Source organism: Vitis riparia, chromosome 10 (genome assembly GCF_004353265.1).
Source record: "Vitis riparia cultivar Riparia Gloire de Montpellier isolate 1030 chromosome 10, EGFV_Vit.rip_1.0, whole genome shotgun sequence".
NCBI lineage: Eukaryota > Viridiplantae > Streptophyta > Magnoliopsida > Vitales > Vitaceae > Vitis > Vitis riparia.
The window spans coordinates 21,147,594-21,168,698 of record NC_048440.1 but is presented as its reverse complement, the minus strand read 5'-3'; the positions used below and the strand labels follow the sequence as shown (position 1 = coordinate 21,168,698).

At 36.0% G+C, this 21,105-nt stretch overlaps 3 protein-coding genes across 3 annotated transcripts; 2 read left to right on the top strand and 1 right to left on the bottom strand.

Moving 5' to 3' along the window:
• The first annotated feature begins 105 nt into the window (after positions 1-105).
• LOC117924063 (phosphoglycolate phosphatase 2) lies at positions 106-4,475 on the top strand. Its single transcript, XM_034842616.1, has 11 exons — positions 106-567; positions 681-748; positions 830-922; positions 1,203-1,274; positions 1,714-1,785; positions 2,097-2,156; positions 2,244-2,296; positions 3,235-3,332; positions 3,421-3,520; positions 3,873-3,976; positions 4,109-4,475. The coding sequence occupies exons 1-11, from the start codon at positions 462-464 to the stop codon at positions 4,201-4,203; spliced, it is 921 nt and encodes a 306-aa protein (XP_034698507.1). The 5' UTR covers positions 106-461; the 3' UTR covers positions 4,204-4,475.
• Positions 4,476-4,963: 488 nt separating this feature from the next.
• LOC117924064 (serine acetyltransferase 1, chloroplastic-like) lies at positions 4,964-6,193 on the bottom strand. Its single transcript, XM_034842617.1, has one exon. It carries the CDS (start codon positions 6,106-6,108, stop codon positions 5,188-5,190), a length of 921 nt encoding a protein of 306 aa, XP_034698508.1. The 5' UTR covers positions 6,109-6,193; the 3' UTR covers positions 4,964-5,187.
• Positions 6,194-12,128: 5,935 nt separating this feature from the next.
• On the top strand, positions 12,129-20,632 carry LOC117924201 (transcriptional adapter ADA2b). Its single transcript, XM_034842782.1, is given in 14 exon segments — positions 12,129-12,467; positions 12,470-12,486; positions 13,269-13,324; positions 13,417-13,595; positions 14,132-14,197; positions 14,316-14,441; positions 14,525-14,600; positions 15,081-15,144; positions 15,234-15,292; positions 15,401-15,514; positions 15,764-15,983; positions 16,098-16,308; positions 19,824-20,090; positions 20,203-20,632. Coding segments are annotated over 14 exon segments (1,680 nt in total). The 5' UTR covers positions 12,129-12,434; the 3' UTR covers positions 20,395-20,632.
• The last annotated feature ends 473 nt before the right edge of the window (positions 20,633-21,105 follow it).

The window sequence follows — 21,105 nt, the reverse complement described above, 5'->3', positions numbered from 1 at the left end:
GAGCCATCTTGCAAGTTGTAAGCCACTTTTTTGAGATTGAGATATATATAATAAAAAAAGTATATTTGAAAGAAGCACTTCGAATTGCGGGGACGTCATGCGGTTCACTTTGAGTCAATGGAGCGCTGCCATGAGAGAGGCAAAGGCAGCTACGTCTCCGGGAGCACGTCCAGAACCCGAGTTAGGGCCGCCGCCTCAAATTGCCTCCGTGCGCCACTCCACTCAATCCCAATTATGAATAGCCGTTAGATTGATACCACGTTGAGTTTGAAATTATTACACGTCATCGGGGAATCAAATTGGAGATGCTATGTATTGATAAATTTATCAAAAATTAAAGCATGTGACGGAGAATTAAATCCACGTTTGCTTTTAGCGTTTTTTTGTTTGCCGGAGAAAGCATATTCCCGCGTGCTCTCTCTGCTCAGGGAAACCTGGAAACCCTAGCTCGGTCTGCAACGATGAATGCCAATGGCGAAGCAGCGAAAGCAGTCCCTGAGCTTCTCTCTCCTCAGAACGCTAGGCTTCTTTTGGATTCCACAGAGGCTTTTCTCTTCGATTGCGATGGTTGTTCATGATTTCTATTTCAATTCAATTCAATTCGATTCCAATTATTCTACTTGTTTGTTTATTTATTTATTTTTGCTGTTTTAGATGGTTAATTTTGATTGTGTGGTCAGGGGTTATTTGGAAGGGTGATAAGCTCATCGATGGCGTTTCGGAGACATTAGATCTGCTCCGATCCAAGGTTTTTATTTTCCTGACTTCTTTTTATAAAATAAAAAATAAAAAATCAGTTTGTACTTAAGAAATTGTTGTGATGTTACAGGGGAAGAAGCTGGTGTTCGTGACCAACAATTCCTCAAAGTCTAGACGGCAATATGCGGAAAAATTCAATTCATTAGGAATTGCAGTGAGCGAGGTTTGTGTGCTCCATTATGGAACCAGAAGTGAAGAAATATGATTAGAGCATGGTGTTTTTTTTTTGGAAATGGAAATGGTTTTACAGAAATGATTTGGAAAAGGAACATATTGAGCTTGTTCTTTTTAAAATTGTTTTCGAATTTAGTGTCTTCTAAAATATGAGTTGGTTTTACGAAATGTTTTTGGAAGCAAGTATTAAAGAATTAGTTTCATCTTTTATGTTCTTGAAAACAGAAAACAATTTCATTTCCTTTTAACTCTAATGCAACTTTTGCCAGGATGAGATATTCTCGTCATCTTTTGCTGCTGCTATGTTCTTGAAGGTGAATGATTTTCCCCAAGAAAAAAAGGTTGGTGTTTCTCTCGACTAAATGTATTGTTAAGATTTTCCATGGAGAGTTGCTGAGTTGGTTAGAGAATTCTGAGTAGGCAACTGTGTGACTGAAGCCCTTGATGATTGTAAAATTTGACATTTGAGTGGTTCTGTCCTCTGATTGGATAATGAAAATGATGACATCATAAAAAAAGTGAGATTTGCAGCACCAATAAATTTTGCAGCCCTGAATTTCACCTCAGTTTGATTGCATCAGCCCATCACCCATGAAATTGGAATTTTGTAACTTCACACAACACACCAAATTTTAAACCGACAATGTCATGGACTCTGTTGTGGGCAATGATAATTATGATAATAGCAATCCAGAAAGTTAGAACCATATCATTGTTAAAAGTTGTGGATGTGGTCACTACCTGTTTTTGAGGCGAGCTCCTGTTTTGTGCTGTTTGCAGGTTTATGTGATAGGTGGAGAAGGTATATTGGAAGAGCTGCAGCTTGCAGGTTTTACTGGCCTTGGTGGTCCAGTAAGTTTGTTTTGTTTTGTTTGTTTGTTTGTTTGTTTGTTTATTTTTGTCTTCAGGAAGGGACAACTATAAAGAGATTTAAGATTTTTGTGTCTTCCTTTTCTCTGTGGCATAGTGTAAATGTTTAACAGTATTTCTGAAGTGAACTTTTCTGATGGGGTATTACAATCTTCATATAATTTAAACTCTTGGAAATTTGGAGAATACTTGCTATGTTGCTTTATTAATTACACACTAGTATGCTCTGAAGGGATAAAAGCATTTCCTTATGCATTTTCCCCAAAAAAACTGATAACAACAATTTATCGCAGGAGGATGGGAAAAAAACAGTAGAGCTGAAATCAAATTGCTTCTTTGAACATGATAAGAGTGTAAGATAACATCTTGCCCACAATTCCTCTTGAGCATTTTACCTTGTCTTTTGCATTTGATTAAAATATGTTGCAATTTGTCTCCAGGTTGGAGCAGTCATTGTTGGAATAGACCCATATATTAACTATTACAAGCTTCAGTAAGAAACCTGGATCCCTTGCTCCCTTTTGTTCCATGTTACCTTAAGGAATACAGTATTCCATGTCATAAACTTGAATGTTTAGTGAGCAAGGAGAACCAAGTTGAAAACGTGGTGGCTAGTACAGGGCGCCTTGCTAAGGAAAATCTTGATTATTCTTCCCATTACTTTGCTATATCTTGTATCTATGGACTGCAAAATGGAGGACTGGGATTTCACAATAAATGGCTTCCAAGTTCCACTTGAACATCAGTGGATTTTGTTGACCCTATAACATTCAAAGAAGTCTTCACCACTATCCAAAAAAATTTCAACTATTTCTAATAATCTGGCTTAAAAAATACTTTTATGACCATAGCTTTCTCACTAGGTGGGAATATTTGCTTGCTAGCTGATCATGGGTTTTGCTAGTCTCATGCAACTAGAAATGCGGGGTTTGGACAGGATTCAGCACTCTGAACCTAGATATTGTTTCTTAAGCACCCAAATGTTCGTTGTCATAAAATCTGATGTTATTCTCATAATTGAAATTATCCCCTTGGATTCTCTCCTTTAAAATCACAAGAATGATCGTAACAATATGAGGACACCTTGGATGAGCCAGTCGGTTGGGAGTCCTGATATACAAAGTTAGCTGCAATACTTATTTTATTCTTATTGGTTATTTCCTTTGAAAGGTGGAATTTGCTTAGGTGAATTATCATGAATGGAAATCTGCTGCACCTTAGGTGCTCTAGAGAATAGAGGATGGGACTTCTGAATAGGGATAAAGAATTTAATTTCCTGCATATAAAAGGTTTCCCTATATCTATAAAAAAAAAAAAAACCTTTACAAACCTTACTACTATTGCTTCACTTGGGATAAATGCATTTAAGATTTTTATGTTTGTTAATTGCTTTGAGGTGTGTTTTAAAATATTCAAGATCTCAACTTGCAGGTATGGAACACTTTGCATTCGTGAGAATCCAGGATGCCTTTTCATTGCTACCAATCTTGATGCAGTGGGACATATGACTGATTTACAAGAGTGGCCTGGTCTTCCTTTTTTCTTTTCCCTTTACTCACTGAACTCAATTTCAATGATTACTTGACATTTTCATGTGATAATTTTTTTGGCTTTCAGGCGCAGGATGTATGGTTGGTGCCATATCCAGTTCAACTGAGAAGAAGCCTATGGTGGTCGGAAAACCGTCAACCTTTATGATGGACTTTTTACTACAGAAGTAAGTAACACCAGTTGAATATTCTACATAATTTCATTCTACTCCATGATCTTTCTATGGAGCCTACCTTCGTATTGAACCCTAATGTGTTTGTTTGGTCATCATAATTCTTATAAACTAGTATAAACCTAGTTCAAAAATCAAAGTAAAGCCACAGGATTTCAACTATTAGAAGTGGTAGAAAATGTGTTTCAGTATGTTGGAGAGCTGAAATAAACAGAATCATAGATAGACCTTTGGGTAGTATCATTGCATTCTCTGTTTTATACACAAATGTTGAGAGACTATGGCTAAACCATGTATGGTGGTATCCTACAAAAACTTCATACTTGTTTCTTAATTTATTTTGCAGATACCATATCAATACCTCCAAAATGTGTATGGTGGGTGATAGATTAGACACTGATATTTTATTCGGACAGAATGCTGGCTGCAAAACTCTCCTTGTTCTTTCTGGTACAAGAATTTCTCTACTTTTTCCACTTGGCTATTCCAGCTTCTCTTGCATGGACAATGTCCAGATGTTCCCCTAATTAGCAGTTCTAATTCATTCATTAGCTAGTGTTCATAAAAATGCTGCTGTTGCAGGTGTAACGACACAAGCTATTCTCCAAGATCCATCAAACAAGATCCAACCAGATTACTACACAAGCAAGTTGTCTGACTTCCTCCGAATCTTATGACCCAAGACCCAATTATTACCAGCTATACATTTTTTTTTTCAACCCATTGTGTGCGCAAGGTTGCAATTGGAATCTGTGTGACTAAAACTTGCATTAGTTCACCCAATTGTCATTTAAAATATTATTACCTTATTTGCCTTATGGGCATATGTTAATCACTGGATAATAACCCGAGAGAAACTCTGTTTTATTGTAGTTAACTTCTACGCCATTGCTGGAATCATATCCTAACTTAATGAATAAATTACAATGACATGATTTTTGCCTTCTTCTATCATATGCAAGAATAGAGTACCGTGAACATTGTGTCCCATGGTTAATACAGCTATGAACTCTTAATCCATCTATAGCAGGGCTGGTGTTTTTCTTTCACTTGCAGATTAGGAAAGTCATCAGGAATTTTCATTAATGAATCAGGCTGGTTCCCCAGATCACCCAATCTTTTAGTTCCCTCAACTAATGAGTCATGTATTTCTGGATCTTCCAAACTGTTTGTTGCTGCCATTTCCAGACACTTGAGAGCGCAATTTACATGCACATGTTTTGCTGCTTTGCTTGCAAAACCAGCTTCTTTAAACATGGATTAGATTGCATGGTTTCTGAAAGCTCTTCAAAATTTGGTTACTCAGCCGAAGGAATTGTGATATCCTCCTTAAACTAGATAAGCCTGATTTGTGTTCTCGTCTGTGGATGTGACTCACTTGGTTTTCTCCTCATAAGTGACCTCTAAAGTCCTCTGTTCCTTAAAGGTGAAAGAAAAGAAAAACCAACCCGAAGAAGTTGCCATAAACTGCCATTTTTCTCTCCTCTGGGGTGTAAAATTTATAGAATTTTAATCAATAAACATAGAAACGATCCAATATGAAAAAGGGCTTTATAAGTACTAACAACAGCCGAGGATTCAATACAATATAGTGATATAATCAATGCTGAAACTCAAGGACTTTAACCGTCCAACTTGCCGTTAACATTAAGGTTTAGTGTTTAGGATTTAAGGCCAACCAATCTAGCTGGGTTCCCAACACTAGTAGTCTCTGGAGGCACTTCTTTTAAAACCACTGACCCTGCTCCAATCTTAGCCCTATCACCAACCCTAATGCTGCCCAAGACTTTAGTCCCTGCACCTATCAAAACCCCATCACCAACCTTAGGGTGCCTATCCCCATTCACCTTCCCTGTGCCACCCAGTGTCACATTATGCAAGATTGTGACATTGTCTCCTATCACCGCCGTCTCTCCGATGACAATTCCGGTGGCATGATCCAGTACTACCCCATGTCCCAGCTTGGCCCCAGGATGGATATCCACCGCGAAGACCTCGGATACCCGGCTTTGGATCAGCAGAGCCATCACAATCCTGCCTTGTGACCAGAGCTTATGCGCCACCCTATGAGCTTGGCATGCCAGAAAGCCTTTGAAGTTCAAGAAGCAATGCGCATAGCTTATGCAGGCAGGGTCTCGCTCTTTCACAGCTTTGAGGTCAGCTCTAATGGCTCTCCTGACCTCCTCATCCTCTGCCAACACTCCTGCGAAAACCTCCATGAGGGTGCTTCTGGGAAGATCTGTATTGCTGAGTTTAGCCGCTAGCTCATTCGACAAGGCGCTTTCTAGTGAATCATGCTGTAGTATTGAAGAACAATAGTACTTGGACAAGATGGGCTCTTGCTCCATATCACATAGAGCTTGCTCTCTGATCTTCAGCCACAGAACATCATCTTCTTTATCGGCTTGCAGGCGAACCCTCTTAATGGGGTCGCATGAAAAAAGATTTTGGAAACTGGGTTTGCATTTTTTGGCAAACCATGGAGAATTTCTTATCTGGCATTGATGATCTGCCGAGTCTTGAGAAAATGGAGAAGCTGCAGCTTCAGTGCTAGTCCTTGAGTTGTGGACACAAGCTGCCATTGTTTTCAATGGCTGTTGTTGATGATACAGAGCTTGTAGGAAGGTTGATGAAGAACAAAAGGATTGAGTTCAAGTTACGGAAGCTGGGTTACATATGTATTTATATTGAGATCAATCAATTCAACTTTTGGAAGGGATGGGATGGGATTCAGCACGAATTGAAAAAGAAAGTATGTGAGGGGTGACGTAACTGACGTTAGCCATGACGATTGCTCTGCGGTCTTGTTTGTAGCGTGGAAATTTCAAAGAAGAGAATTCATTGACCAGAGAGACCATTGAATTTGGAGACTTGGAGAATACTCAAGAGCGTTTGCTTTTATGTGAGTAGGAGATTAAGGCTTTTTTTATTTAATATGGAGCATGGAATTATTAAATTATTTGAGGTTTTTATTTTATTTTATTTTCTTTCAAAATTGAGGGCTCGAAGGAATGGGTTTTAAGAACGGGATATTTGAAATTTGATATTTATTTAATTTAAGTGAAAAAAAAGTAATAGGTGATGGGGTGTTCCATCAAATTTAATACTTATCATTTAATGAATTAAATTGATTTTAAATTAAAGTATATTTAAATTATTAACTTAACATTTATTACTTAATTCATATTTTAAATATTAATGTTGTTTGATAAAATTAACTTAAAATTTATTTTAAATCATCAAATTGACATATTTATTATTACAAATTATAAGAAAAGTAAAGAAAATCAAATAATAATGAAGGTGTAGTAAAAGAGATTGTAAATGTAATTATGACAAATGAAAATAAAATGTTAAAATAAAAATGTGAATTTAAAAATAAATAAATTATTTTTATTTATTACTTAAAGTTATTTTTTTATTTTAAGACATACCATTAAGTTATTTTACCAAACATACTTAATTTATTTAACTTAAATTAAGTTATTAAGTAAGTTAAAGTTATTAAGTTAGTTTACCATATACTCACTACATATTTAAATTAAATTTATTTTTATAAATTTAAATTAAAATATGCGTGAAACTTTTCAATGAAGAAAAAGATAATGAGATAATAAGTGAGAAAAGGTGAGAATAGGAGACTAATCTATTCAAGTGAAATTGATTAGGGTTTTAGAATTTGTTAAAGAAAAAGTTTTGAACTTACAAATGTTAAAGAATTTATATTCAATTGTATTCCGAAATTTTTGAACAAAAGAAGCATATGAAAAAAAAAGAAGCAATTTAACATTTAAATTCAAAATTTCCACTAATTAGCTCTTTACAATTTTCCTTGAGCACTTTTGAAATTCTCAAGTAATACCTTACACTTGGCAAACACTAATTATACTTTACAATTGGTTAACATTAAGTGAAATCTCACACTTATAATGAGTTTGGTAGCGATCTCAAGAAACGTTTTTAGTTTTTCTAACACTTGAATGATTTTTTTTAAAAAATATTAAAAATATTAAAAATACTTTGTAAAATTATTACCAAACAGACTTTTAGATTTTTCTCTCAAGGGATACTTCATACTAGAGCTCACCTCATAAAGTTTACAACAAATAAATTTCTCTACATAAATTCCTAATTTACAAATTTTTTTTCAAAGAATATAAAAAAAACTAGGATTAAGAGATATACTAAAAATAAAATAAAAGTTTAAACTTAACGCACTCGAAATATTTTCCATAAGACTTAAAAGATGATTGAACAATTATTTAGAACTTTTCTTTTTATGGTAAATAAGGAATAGAATCTTCATATTAAAATAAAAAAAAAAGTTAAACTAGTCATAAAAAATAAGTATACCAAAACCCAACGTTTGCATGATCATGTAGATACTAATGTTGAAGCATTTTAATGAGTTGTAGAAAGTCCTTGGAGGCTAAAAGACAAATGTGAACTTTCACCTAGTTGTCCACGTTGTCAAAAACAGACGACCACATGGTTATCCACATAAATTCCAATAGTTAAAACTATAGAAAAGAAGGAAGTTGACAATTGTCTTAATGTCCTCATGACAATTAGATGACCACCTAATCATCCGTTTGACAATTGGATAATTGTTTGGTTATTCGCATAAGCTCTAACCCAATATTTGGGACTAAGTCATTTTTTAAGTGACTCATAAATGTAAATTATATTTTAACAAAATCTTAATGGATATTTATATTTTTTCAAGGTTTGAGATCACCTTGGTTAAGTGGAAAATATTTTTAGCAATCCTTAAGGTGATGTTTGACTTTTGGAAAATACTAAGGAAAGAAAAACAATATTAGAAAAAAATGATTTTCTCTTGTTCTATGAAAAATATAAAAAAAAAAATCATATAATTAAAATTAATTAGAAATTTATATCTTTTTAAATTATTTAATATTTATAACAAAAAGTTAAAATAAGTTGAATAAATTTTGAAGTGCCATACCAAATGATTTATTAATTTTAAATTTATTTTTTCTTTTTCTTCATTTTTTCTTTTCACCTACTTTTTTTTTTTCCTTTCATTTTCCTTTAAATTTTCAAAAAGCCAAAACATAGTCTAAAAAGATATTTATGAAAAGCTTAAAGTCCAAGGTTATCTCTTAGGCTAGGTAGCCTACTTCCCATCCTTAAAATGATTTTCATTCAAATTCTAAAAGTATAAAACCAATTAAAAACTTATGGATAATTGTTTTGATGCATTAACAAAAAAAAATGTGCAATCCTAACTTGTGCATTTGCAATTTATAGTGGTTCAACACCCATTTTATAGTGGTTTGACACCCATTGCTTACGCCCACTATTCTCAAGCTTCTAACCAAATGAGAGTTTCACTATATTTGAAACTTCAACCAAACTTCCAATACCTTTACACTTGGATTCAAGCTCCAATAGGCTCTTATATAATCCTTTCAAGTATTTAAAGGCTCAAATACAACTTAAATACTAGGAAGAATCACAATAGTACACTAAAGAATATGCAAATGGAAATTTAATGCACCAAGAAAAGAATGAGAGTTTTTGAGGCAATAAAGAATAGGTAAACAAATAAATGCAAATGTTCTTATACTCATAAATGAAGTGGGGCTATCAATTTATAGGTTTCTAGCCTTAGAAGCCAAAATGCCAAAAAACATCATCGATTGGTTAAGCTGAGGGTTGACTAATTGTTGGACAATAAATACATGATAGGTGATCATTAGGTCTCAATCGGTTCTTGATCGAAACTCAATCGGACTTCGACTGGTCTTTGATCGGAACTCGACTGAACTTACTGATCTTTGATCGAAACTCGATCGGACCTGGACTAGGAATGTAAGACTATCGGAAGAGAGATAATATTTTTTTCATATCTCAAGCGGACCTCGACCAAGAAGGTATAATCGATCGACTAGTTCCTTAATCGATTGAGTCGGTTGGTCAGTACCTCGATCGGTTCACCATTTTTGGCCCAAAAACCTATATTTTTCTATTCTTTTTACTTCTAACACTTAGACAAGGTCTTTAGGTAAATTAATATGTCAATTTTGAAATAATTTGTCCAAGGTTGATTTGATAAAACTCGGGTTTTGATGGAAAAGTAACTTTAATGCATAAACTGAGTTTTTAAAGATATATGAAAATATATGAAAATTCTAAATGCACTCATGCATTCATCTTACATATGTTTCTTATGATTAAAAGTCTTTCAATTGTCTTGATCTTGCATCTATTGGGTCATTTGATGAATTTCCAAACAAACACATGAAATTCTTTTTAAATTCAAAATGATTACCAATTTAACCATGATTTGTTATAAAAAAAACATGATTAGGAGAAGCCTTGGGATAAAAATGATTATTCTTAATTGATATTATTAAGTATAAAATTATTTGTTTTTTGTTAATGTCTTAATACTCTTTTTAAGGACGAAGGATTAAATCTATTTATTTTTTACACATTGAAAACATCTATAAAATGAATTATTGCATTATTTGTTATTTTTATATAATTAAAATAAAAATATTTGAAAAAAAAAATAATTTTAAATATTTCCAAATATACTAAACTATAAGAATTTATTAAGACAATAATTTTTTTAATGATTGCTTATGTAATTAGTAATTAGAGTTTCTAATTATGCTTTGTTATTAAAAAATGTTAAAAGTTTTCTAAGTTGATAAAAATAAAATCTATTTTAATCAAATTCAATTTATAACAACTTTGCTCATTTACAATTAATTTATTTATTTTTATCCAAATTGCACAAAATTAAGATAATTTAATTTGTTTATCACACAAGAGTTATGTAATTTTTTTAAAAATGAATTTAATTTAATTTTATATGATAAATTGGATTTGATATTGTTATAAAGCTAAAAGTTTGAAAAGAGATAAAAGAAAAGTGAAAGGTTCACCTTTTCTATTCAACAAGATAAAAAAAAATTAAAATAATTTTTTTAGTGCAAAAAAGAAAAAAAAAATGTAAATCTTAGATACCACCAAATTCTATTTTCCCCTATTTTTTTTCTTTTTTTCAAATTTATGGACCACAATTAAATTTATAGGATAAGTGTTGATGACAAAATTCCCCTGCTACAATAGTAGTCACCAGTAACGGAATCTCGATCAACGCGTAGTAGTAATTCCTCCTTCCTCCTACAAAAAGATGTCCGGATGGGTTGTCCGGACACACCCTCCGATGATTAAGTTAGTCTTTTGGAAGTTGTTGGAAAATAGAGTTTGCCTCTAGGAGTGTTGCTCCGTGATTTTCGTCAAGGATGCTTACCTTCCTGAGAGTCTCCTTAGAGTTTATATATGAGTCAGAAAGTATGGCCCTACTGTGCTAGCGGGTCCCATCGTCATGATTGCTGCTCATAGGGTGGCAAAGCAATCATGACATTTCTGGTGCCAGGTGGCGGCTGTCAGGAGGGTATTCAGGCGGCGGATGTCGCCTCAATTTATGACTTCAAATATCGGGGATGCATCAGGCACTCTGAGAAGATTTGGGAATATCTTGTCGAGCGTATCTTGCATTAAAAATGAGTGACAGTTCAGGAGACTTGGTCGTCAGTATTATCAGAGTTTGCTTTTTGATTGTGGGCGGAAATGGATCCGACGAATCGTGAGTGTTTGACTAGCCAAGCTATTCGGGGAATCTGAATTGTCGGCTGCGAATGCTCTCCGGGTAAGCACTATCAGAGGATCCGGATATGTCTGACCGGGGAAGTTGAATCGCCCTCCTCTCCCATTCGGCGTCAGGCGCCCGATATGAGATATCAGGAGAAGGTGGAACGTCGGCCGGCCAGAATTCCGGATGTGAGTAGCTCAGATGGTACTAGGAGGGCAACGTCCTAAGCCTTAAGGCCTACAGGACCCAAGTTCGAATCCTGGGGAGGCCACTCTGGTCCTGGCCCATTCCGGTTGTGCCCCAGTCTGACACAGTTCGGTGGTACAGCTAGCCAGAGCCAAAAATAAAAACAAATGACGTCCCAACAATAAGAATAATTTTAGTAATTATTATATTTTTTTTAGATAATCAAAGAAAATTTTATAACTAATTCCTTAGAAATCTACATGGAGAACCAAACCTTAGGGTGCCAAATGTCCCACAACATAAGAACCATGAAGACCCAAATATCAAAGTGTTGAATGTCCCACAACATGAGAACAATTCTAATAATTAGGATATGTTTCCTTATAAATTCACACCACAAATTTACTCAAATTCATTACAAATTCAAATTTATGGAACAATTAATTTTTTTTTCCCTTTTATATCTAGGGCCATCATGGCAGCAATAATTTAACATGCCAATTCCTATATTTCCATAAAAAGATTCAGCCTATTAAATTTAGATAGCCTATTTTTTTCTAAGTAATATTTTTCGTTTTTAAATTTCAAAATTTATGATTTTTCTCTTTATTAAATTAAAAAAATAAATTAAAAGTTTACATCTTTCAGGTATTCAAATTGGATCAATTCAAAACAATCATTATTTTGATATTTGTTTTTATGTTTTTTGGAAATATTTTTATTGTTTTTGGCAACATGTAATTTTAACATAAGAACTCCAAAACTATCCGTAGGAAACGTAGACCACAGTTTTCCCCCAAAACAACTCAACCAAAACACTTCCAAACAGCATGTCAAGGAATTGAATTTGTGGATTTTGAGGTTTCCCCGTTTCGTTTACTTGCCAATTTTTGCTATTTTTTATCACAAGTTCTCAGAATTCTCTGTTCCTACCAGTACTGAAATCTAGGGTTTTTTTTATTTAATTTTTTTCTGCTATTTAATCAGAACCCGTCAGCCCCTTTCTCATCACTTACTGGCTGAGTCTCTGCCTTTGAAAGCAGAGACCCAAAATCAGGTGTTCGCCAGTCTGCACGGGAACTAAGCTCAATGGGTCGATCTCGTGGAGTTTTCAGTCCCCTGATGAGGACCCCACCCAAAGGTTTTGCATTTTCTTTCTCATCATTTGATCTTATGTAATTCGCTTTTGTTTTTCAGAAAGATTATATTAACGTTGATTGATTTGGTAGTGTCTCGATTTTAGAAATGCGGGTTTGAGGGAATTGGATGTGGGTTTGTGTTTTCCAGCTGATGCAGGAGCGGTCAGTGAAATGGCTGTATAGAAGCAGAAGTTTATGTTTTTTTTTTTTTTTTGTTGATATAATCTTTGTGGCTTATTTCATGATTGGATTTTGCAGGATTGTCATTTGGGTGTGGTTTCTGTTGTTTGATCAAATTGTGATCTTCGATGCTTTTGTAATGGAAGTTGTCAAAAAAGGAAAAAGCCTTTTGAAAATTTAGGGAATCCATTTTTGGAAGTGGTATTTCTATTTCAAAGAAGTGAAATTTTGTTGTTCATTTTATGATTTTTCTCAGACTTTCTTATCATTTTGTGGACTCATTGAGACTTCTATACATCTTATCACTGGGTTTTAGATTGAATTCAATATTTATCTTTGTTGGTACTAATTGTTCCGCATTCATACATGGTTGCTGAGTTTCTTATTAATCTTTCCCATATAAAGATTTTAATTTAATTATCTTTGTTTTTGAATCTATATTGTGTTTGCCTCTTGCATATCTGAGTTTTGTTTCTCTAAATGCATTAATTATGTTTTATGATTGTAAAAATGTTTTGTTGAGCAGAGTTCTATCTTTCAATTCAATAATCTCTGGCACATTGGTGCAGTTTCATCTTATAATTCTGGTTTTAATGCTATGCAGATCAAGGAGGAAAAAGAATGCTTCAAGTGGAGAAAATTTAGACTCTGCAGCTGCAGGTACTTTCTGGGCACCATAGAAATATTTGATTTTTGTTTTTATCCCTGATGGCTATTTTATTGATGAGATGATTTTTTTATTAATGAGCTAGGTCAAGGATCAAGCGAAGGGAAAAAGGCTTTATACCATTGTAACTATTGCAATAAGGACATTACTGGGAAGATTCGTATCAAGTGTGCTGTCTGTCCTGATTTTGACCTATGCATAGAGTGCTTCTCTGTAGGAGCCGAGGTGACATCTCACAAAAGTAATCACCCTTACAGGGTCATGGTATGTGTCATAATTCAGGCAACTTGCTAGTAGCTATTATTCATTCTGTGATAACACTAGTTAAATTTGTGCCTCTTTTTCCCAATGATTCTTGGAAAACTAGATTTTTTTCCCTATAGGTTGCAAGGAGTTTTGCTATCAAGAGCCATTACTTTTGGGTTACCTGCTAATCTGTGTTTGATAAATGTGCCTTGACAAATAATATCAAGTGTATTACTTCTCATAGGGGATTTTAGCTTGAACTATTTGGAAACTGTTATGGTTTGGTTATTCAGGAACAATTTGCTCTTTTTTGTGTTTTTAATTATTATTAGATTATTGTATATTGTACATAAATGTACACTTTAATACAAATATCACCTCCATTACTCTCTATGTGCCTTCTTCCTTGATATAACGTTGTAACAAGCTACTAATTTTTTTATACCTTAACTTTACACCTATTGCAAAATACCTTTGATTTTGTTTTATAATATAATATAAAGAATGTTTATTACCTTCTTTCACTTATGCTTTATATTTTGTCATTTCCACAGGACAATCTATCTTTTCCACTTATTTGTCCCGATTGGAATGCAGATGATGAGATTTTGCTCTTAGAGGTATTGTAATGTTTTAATCCCTTGGTGGCTGTCATTGTTAGTATTTCTTGATTTGCAAATGGTTGAAGAATTATATCTGAGCTGTACACTATTGTTCTTCAAAATTTCCTACTTCTAGGGAATTGAAATGTATGGCTTGGGGAACTGGACAGAAGTTGCTGAGCATGTTGGGACAAAGACTAAAGAGCCCTGCATTGAACACTATGCGAATGTCTACATGAACTCCCCATACTTTCCCCTTCCGGTATGAAATATGTTTTGAACAAAATTTTTTGTTTGTTACAATTTTCTATATCAGCAACTAATTTTTAAGCATGGTTTTCCTAGGACCTGTCTCATGTTGTTGGAAAAAATAGAAAGGAGCTTCTTGCGATGGCTAAAGGTCATAGTGATGACAAGAAAGGTTCGTGATTATAAAGCTATTCTTCCCTTTTTCCTTTTAGTTCGAATTTTGACTTTTCTTATTAGTGAAATTTAGTCTGTGCATTTGATATGTGCTATAGAAGTTTTAATATTTATTCTAGAGAGGCTGCTGAAATGCCAATGCTTTGGCTGATTTAGATTTTAACCTCAGTCAGGTCTGATTTTGTTATAAATGATTTTCAATTTAACATTAGGACAATGTAAGTGAGGGATATAGCTTGGCCAAGCTGTAATTTATTTATTTATTTTTTATTTTTTTCAATTTGAATGATATTCTATTCCCTTCCAGAAAGGAAAAATATGGGGAAAATTGGGTTCAAACATATTTGGAGGCTAAACACTCTGCAATAAATTGGGAACTTGTGGTCTTTTGTGGTCACTGAGTGGGGTTAGTTTCTTCATGGTACTTTTGTTTCCTGGTGATAATATTTGATATTCCAATTGTTTGCAATTATCACAGGGTTTTCTTTGCTAGGGGAGCTTACTTTGAAGGAAGAATCTCCATTTTCCCCTTCAAGAGTCAAGTATGGCCATCATTCTCTTCTAGACATATACAATCATAGTTTATCTATTATATATTCTGACAACAGTTGTTGTGGATATCCTGATTCAGAGTTGAAGATACACACAAGGGCGGTCCCTCAGGCCGTTTACTATCTGTCTTAAATGCTGGTAAATAACATATATTCTTGACTAGTTATTTATGGTTTAGCAAGTAATTTACCCAGGTAATTTCACGGGCATGGTATTCACATGTATGCCTTATTTCTTATACATCAGATGTAGATTCTACGGTCCGTTCTAGTGGAACAAATGTGGCTGCAACGGCTACTGTTAAGAAGGCATCCAACATGGCTCAAGTCAAGGATGGTCCTAATGTTGTTAAAGTGGAAGGTGAGATATATACATCATTCTACTGTAGATTGCAAATAATTGCAGATAACAGTTTTTTTTTTCTCCTTCTCCCTCTCTCTTGTTTGCCCTGGGTTTTAAACTAATCAAAGGGCATGTAATTCTGAGGATTGGCATTTTTTCTTGTTTGTTTACATCAATGGCTTGTTGAAGCTGCCAAAATCTTGTGAAGTATCATAGAAATGATAGGAATCTCTTTGTTTATTTATTGTTGTTTTATATTGTTGGCAGATCCTCAAATAGACAGGAATTTTGGAGGGAAGAAACCCAATTCTGGAGCGGAGGGTTCTTCATTGGTTGAGTTGAGTGGTTATAACTCCAAAAGACATGAGTTTGATCCTGAATATGATAATGATGCTGAGCAGTTGCTAGCTGAGATGGAATTCAAGGAACCTGACACTGAAGATGAGCGTGAACTGAAGTTGCGAGTGCTACGTATTTACGCAAAGAGGTATTTTTGCTCATTAAAAATAACTGATTTTTTGAGAGTCATGGTTATATTTACACTTCTCTTCTCTTTTTCTCTTTTAAAGCACATATTTGTTTAAATAAATTTCATTGGCAGGCTCGATGAGAGGAAACGGAGGAAGGATTTTATTCTAGAAAGAAATCTGCTTCATCCCAATCCGTTTGAGAAGGATTTGTCACCTGAGGAGAAGGAGTTATGTCAGCGGTATGACATCTTCATGCGTTTTCATTCCAAGGAAGAGCATGAAGACTTGCTCAAGACTATTATTTCTGAGCATCGAACTCTCAAGAGAATTCAAGAGCTTAAGGTGCCAATACATGGTTCACATTTCTGGAAACAAAAAAATCTTTGCAACTCGATCTTTTAACTCATTAATCATAAAACATTCTGCATAAACAGCCTTCAATCATATCAAACATGCATAACGTGGACTGCTTCATTTTAATTCTAATATTCAAAGATTGATAATCCATGATCCAACCATTTTTTCTCATACATTTTGTTGAGAGAGAGAAAGAAGAAAGACCTTAATTCTCATTAATGTAATTATCTACTTACAATTGAGAAATATATATATATACAAGGCTAGGAGTCCTAACTACCATACATGTATCCTATATTAACAAGGAAAGGTTATATACTATAAATACATTATATTCAACACTCCCCCTCAAGCTGGAGCATATACGTCATATGCACCAAGCTTGTTACAAATATATTTAATCCTAGGACCTCTGAGAGATTTAGTGAAGATGTCAGCTAGTTGATCATTTGAATTAACAAAACTTGTAGCAACACATCCTGATGCGATCTTCTCTCTAATGAAATGACAGTCAACTTCAATATGTTTGGTCCTTTCATGAAAGACTGGATTGGATGCAATATGTAATGCGGCCTGGTTATCACATATGAGTTTCATCTGTTCATCCTTTCCAAATCTCAACTCTAGAAGAAGATGTCTCAACCATATGAGTTCACATGTTGCCAAAGCCATAGCTCGATACTCGGCTTCAGCGCTAGATCTGGCCACTACATCTTGTTTCTTACTCTTCCAAGATATTAGATTACTTCCAATAAAAACACAGTACCCTGAAGTGGAACGTCTATCTGTGGGTGAGCCAGCCCAATCTGCATCTGTGTAACCAACAACCTGAGTATGACCTCTGTTCTCGTACAACACACCTTGGCCTGGTGTACTTTTGATATATCGAAGAATGCGGATTACAGCATCCCAATGGCTATCACATGGTGACTGTAGGAATTGACTAACAACACTCACAGGAAAAGAAATGTCTGGACGAGTAATGGTGAGATAGTTCAATTTACCTACGAGCCGTCGATATCTCCCGGGGTCTCCTAAAGGCTCCCCCTGTCCTGGTACAAGTTTGACATTCGGATCCATAGGTGTGTCTACCGGTTTACAGTCTAACATACCAGTTTCTTCCAGGATGTCTAAAGCATACTTCCTTTGGGAAAGGACCACAGCAGAACTGGATTGAGCTATCTCAATTCCCAAGAAATACTTGAGTTTCCCCAAGTCTTTGGTCTGAAAATGGGTAAAAAGGTGTTGCTTTAGTTTCTGAATACCATCCTGATCACTGCCTGTAATGACGATGTCGTCCACATAAACAACCAGATAAATACACTGCCCCAAAGAGTTATGATGATAGAAAACTGAATGGTCTGCTGTACTGCGAAGCATGCCAAACTCTTGAACAACAGAACTAAAACGGCTAAACCATGCTCGAGGAGATTGTTTCAAGCCATATAGAGAACGGCGTAACCTGCATACTAAACCAGACTCCCCCTGAGCAACAAAACCAGGAGGTTGCTCCATATAAACTTCCTCGGCAAGATCACCATGAAGGAAGGCATTTTTAATATCCAATTGATAAAGAGGCCAAGAACACATGGCAGCCATGGAGAGAAGCAGACGAACAGAAGCAATCTTGGCAACCGGAGAGAATGTGTCACCATAATCAGAACCATAAACCTGAGTATAGCCTTTAGCAACTAAGCGGGCCTTAAGGCGATCAACCTGACCATCAGGACCAACCTTAACTGCGTAAACCCACGCGCACGTTTCCGTCCGGCGGCTGCATCTCACGCGCCGGCGCGTGAGGGCGCGTGAGGGATTTTCCGGCGACGCGCCTTCTCCAGCAGCCTCGCCTGACGCCGACCAGCCTCCCTACCTCCCTGGTTCTCCCATTCGAGCCCTGCACGTACCTCTTTTGGGGATTTTTGTCTCCGTCGGCCCTCCAAACAGTCTTTCCGGCGAAGCTCCGACTACTTTTTCTCCACTCCAATCCCTGCACGTGCCTTGGGAAGTGTTCTTCTACCTTTCTGGTGGTACCACGCCGCGATCTGAGGCCGTCTCCCTTTTTCGGTGGTGCCACGCCGCAATCTGAAGCCGTATTAGGGCTCTCTTCGATCCAAACATACTTCATTCTCCAGATAAGTAGATATGACTACTAAAAATTCCATTTTTTCCGCTGTTATATCTGGATCTCCTATGATTACTTCGGAGAAATTGGTTGGCAGTGACAATTATCTTTCCTGGTCTGCCTCTGTTGAACTTTGGTTTATGGGTCAAGGATATGAGGATCACTTGATTACACAGGAGGCAGATATCCCTGAGGTTGACCGCGTACAGTGGAGGAAGATAGATGCACAGTTATGTAGTGTATTATGGCAATCGGTTGATCCCAAGATTCTTCTTCATCTTCGGGCCTACAAAACTTGTTTTAAATTTTGGACTCAGGCCAAAGGATTATATACGAATGATATCCAGCGTCTGTATAAGGTGGCTTCTGCTATTGTCCATCTCAGCCAACAGGACTTGGATCTATCTACTTATATTGGCCAGATTGCCTCTCTTAAGGAGGAGTTCTTGACTGTGATGCCTCTTACTCCTGATGTTGGGGCTCAACAAACACAGCTTGACAAGTTCTTCATGGTTCTTACTCTTATTGGCCTTCGTCCGGATCTTGAGCCTGTCCGCGATCAGATTCTTGGTAGTTCATCAGTTCCGTCCTTGGATGATGTGTTTGCTCGCCTCCTCCGTATCTCCTCCACTCAGACTTTGCCATTTGATAGCACTTCAGATTCTTCTGTGTTAGTTTCTCAAACTAACTCTCGAGGAGGCCGTAGTGGTACCCGAGGTAGAGGTCAACGTCCTCATTGCACCTATTGCAATAAACTTGGCCACACTCGCGATCGTTGCTATCAGTTACATGGACGACCTCCTCGCACTGCCCATGTGGCCCAGTCCTCTGATTCTCCGCTGCCTCAAGCTCCGAGCTCTTCCGCATCTCAGGCTTCTGTTGCCTCTGTTGCCCAGCCTGGTAATGCCTCTGCCTGCCTTACCCACACATCTTCTCTTGGACCCTGGATTCTAGATTCTGGAGCTTCTGATCACTTATCTGGTAATAAGGATCTTTTCTCCTCTATTACTACTACCTCTGCTTTACCTAATGTTACCTTAGCTAATGGTTCTCAAACTGTGGCTAAAGGTATTGGTTTGGCCCTTCCTCTGCCTTCTCTACCTCTCACTTCTGTCCTTTATACTCCTGAATGTCCTTTTAATCTTATTTCCATCAGCAAAATCACTCGTACTCTTAATTGCTCTGATACCATGTTGAGAGAGAGAAAGAAGAAAGACCTTAATTCTCATTAATGTAATTATCTACTTACAATTGAGAAATATATATATATACAAGGCTAGGAGTCCTAACTACCATACATGTATCCTATATTAACAAGGAAAGGTTATATACTATAAATACATTATATTCAACACATTTCTTTAAAACAATTGTGCAGGAAGCTCGGGCTGCTGGCTGTCGCACTTCAGCTGAGGCAGACAGATACCTTGAACAGAAAAGAAGGAGGGAAGCAGAAGAACATGCTCGTCGAGTAAAGGAAAGTGCTCAAGGTGGTACAAGCGGTCAGGGAGCTCAAAACGTGTTCATGGCTTCAGAGTCTGTAGGCAAGGATGCAAACTCAAGAACTGCAGGGCAGGCTACTTCGAGCTCTGTTAATGATTTTGATGTAATGGGGTGCCCTGAGGCAGAGCTACTGTCTGAAACTGTAAGTACACCATTCCTGGTTCTAGTTTTTTCTTCAATAAGATGTCTAGCCCCTGCTCATTCCTAGCTTTACTGGGTACTTTGGCCATTCTAATTTACTTTGATATTGGCAGGAGAAACGCCTGTGCAGCGAGATTAGGCTAGCTCCAGCTCACTACCTTAAGATGCAGGAGACTTTATCAGTAGAAATCTTCCAAGGCAATGTCACTAAGAAGTCTGATGCTCATCGGCTCTTCAAGATTGAACCCAGCAAAGTTGATCGGGTCTATGATATGCTTGCCAAGAAGGGGATTGCTCAACTCTAAGAAGGGGATTACACAACTTTTAAGGACTCTTTGACTTGTATAATTTAGTTCTTCATGTTGTTATTGGCCGAAAGATATTAATTTATTTCCTTCATTTTCATTTTGTATTTGAAAAATGAAGGAACACTAGAACTTTTGTTGCTTGTAAATGATTAAAGGTGAGATCAGTATCCAAGAGAACATCCAGAATGGTGAATTGACTTAATTTTATGAGAGATGACATCCACCATTGGCACTATTCTTTGCAATAATATTTAGTTGCTTTCAGTATTTGTTCTTTTCTTTTTCCTTTGATAATCCATATTTTGGGAGATGTTTCTTAAAGTTTTGTGTGATGGTTGAATTAACAAAGGCCTGCAGAACCCACCATCACATTCCACTTCCTTGCTGATCTACGACAAATTAAATGCTCATTAAGGGGGTGTTTGGTAAACTGAGCTGATGACTTAAAGAAAGTTCGGTTTGGGGTAGTGTTTAACTTCTACATTTAATAATCAAAGCTCTACGGCTGCCACCGAGCTAGACTTTCCTATTTATAATTTGATCCCTATTTTCACTGATATGTTTTTTCAAATCTCAATTCAATGTTACCTAATCCATATGATTAAGAAACTAATTTAGCACAATTAAATTAAAACTAACCTTAACCTATAATTAATCATATTTAATTTTAAGCTAGATTTAACATAATTAAATACTATTAACTTTTAA

Coding starts and splice junctions, on each gene's coding strand:
- LOC117924063 (XM_034842616.1), top strand. CDS start 462: ATGAATGCCAATGGCGAAGCAGCGAAAGCAGTCCCTGAGCTTCTCTCT. Junction 568..680: donor TTTTCTCTTCGATTGCGATG/GTTGTTCATGAT, acceptor TTGTGTGGTCAG/GGGTTATTTGGAAGGGTGAT. Junction 3,521..3,872: donor ATGGACTTTTTACTACAGAA/GTAAGTAACACC, acceptor TTTATTTTGCAG/ATACCATATCAATACCTCCA.
- LOC117924064 (XM_034842617.1), bottom strand. CDS start 6,108: ATGGCAGCTTGTGTCCACAACTCAAGGACTAGCACTGAAGCTGCAGCT.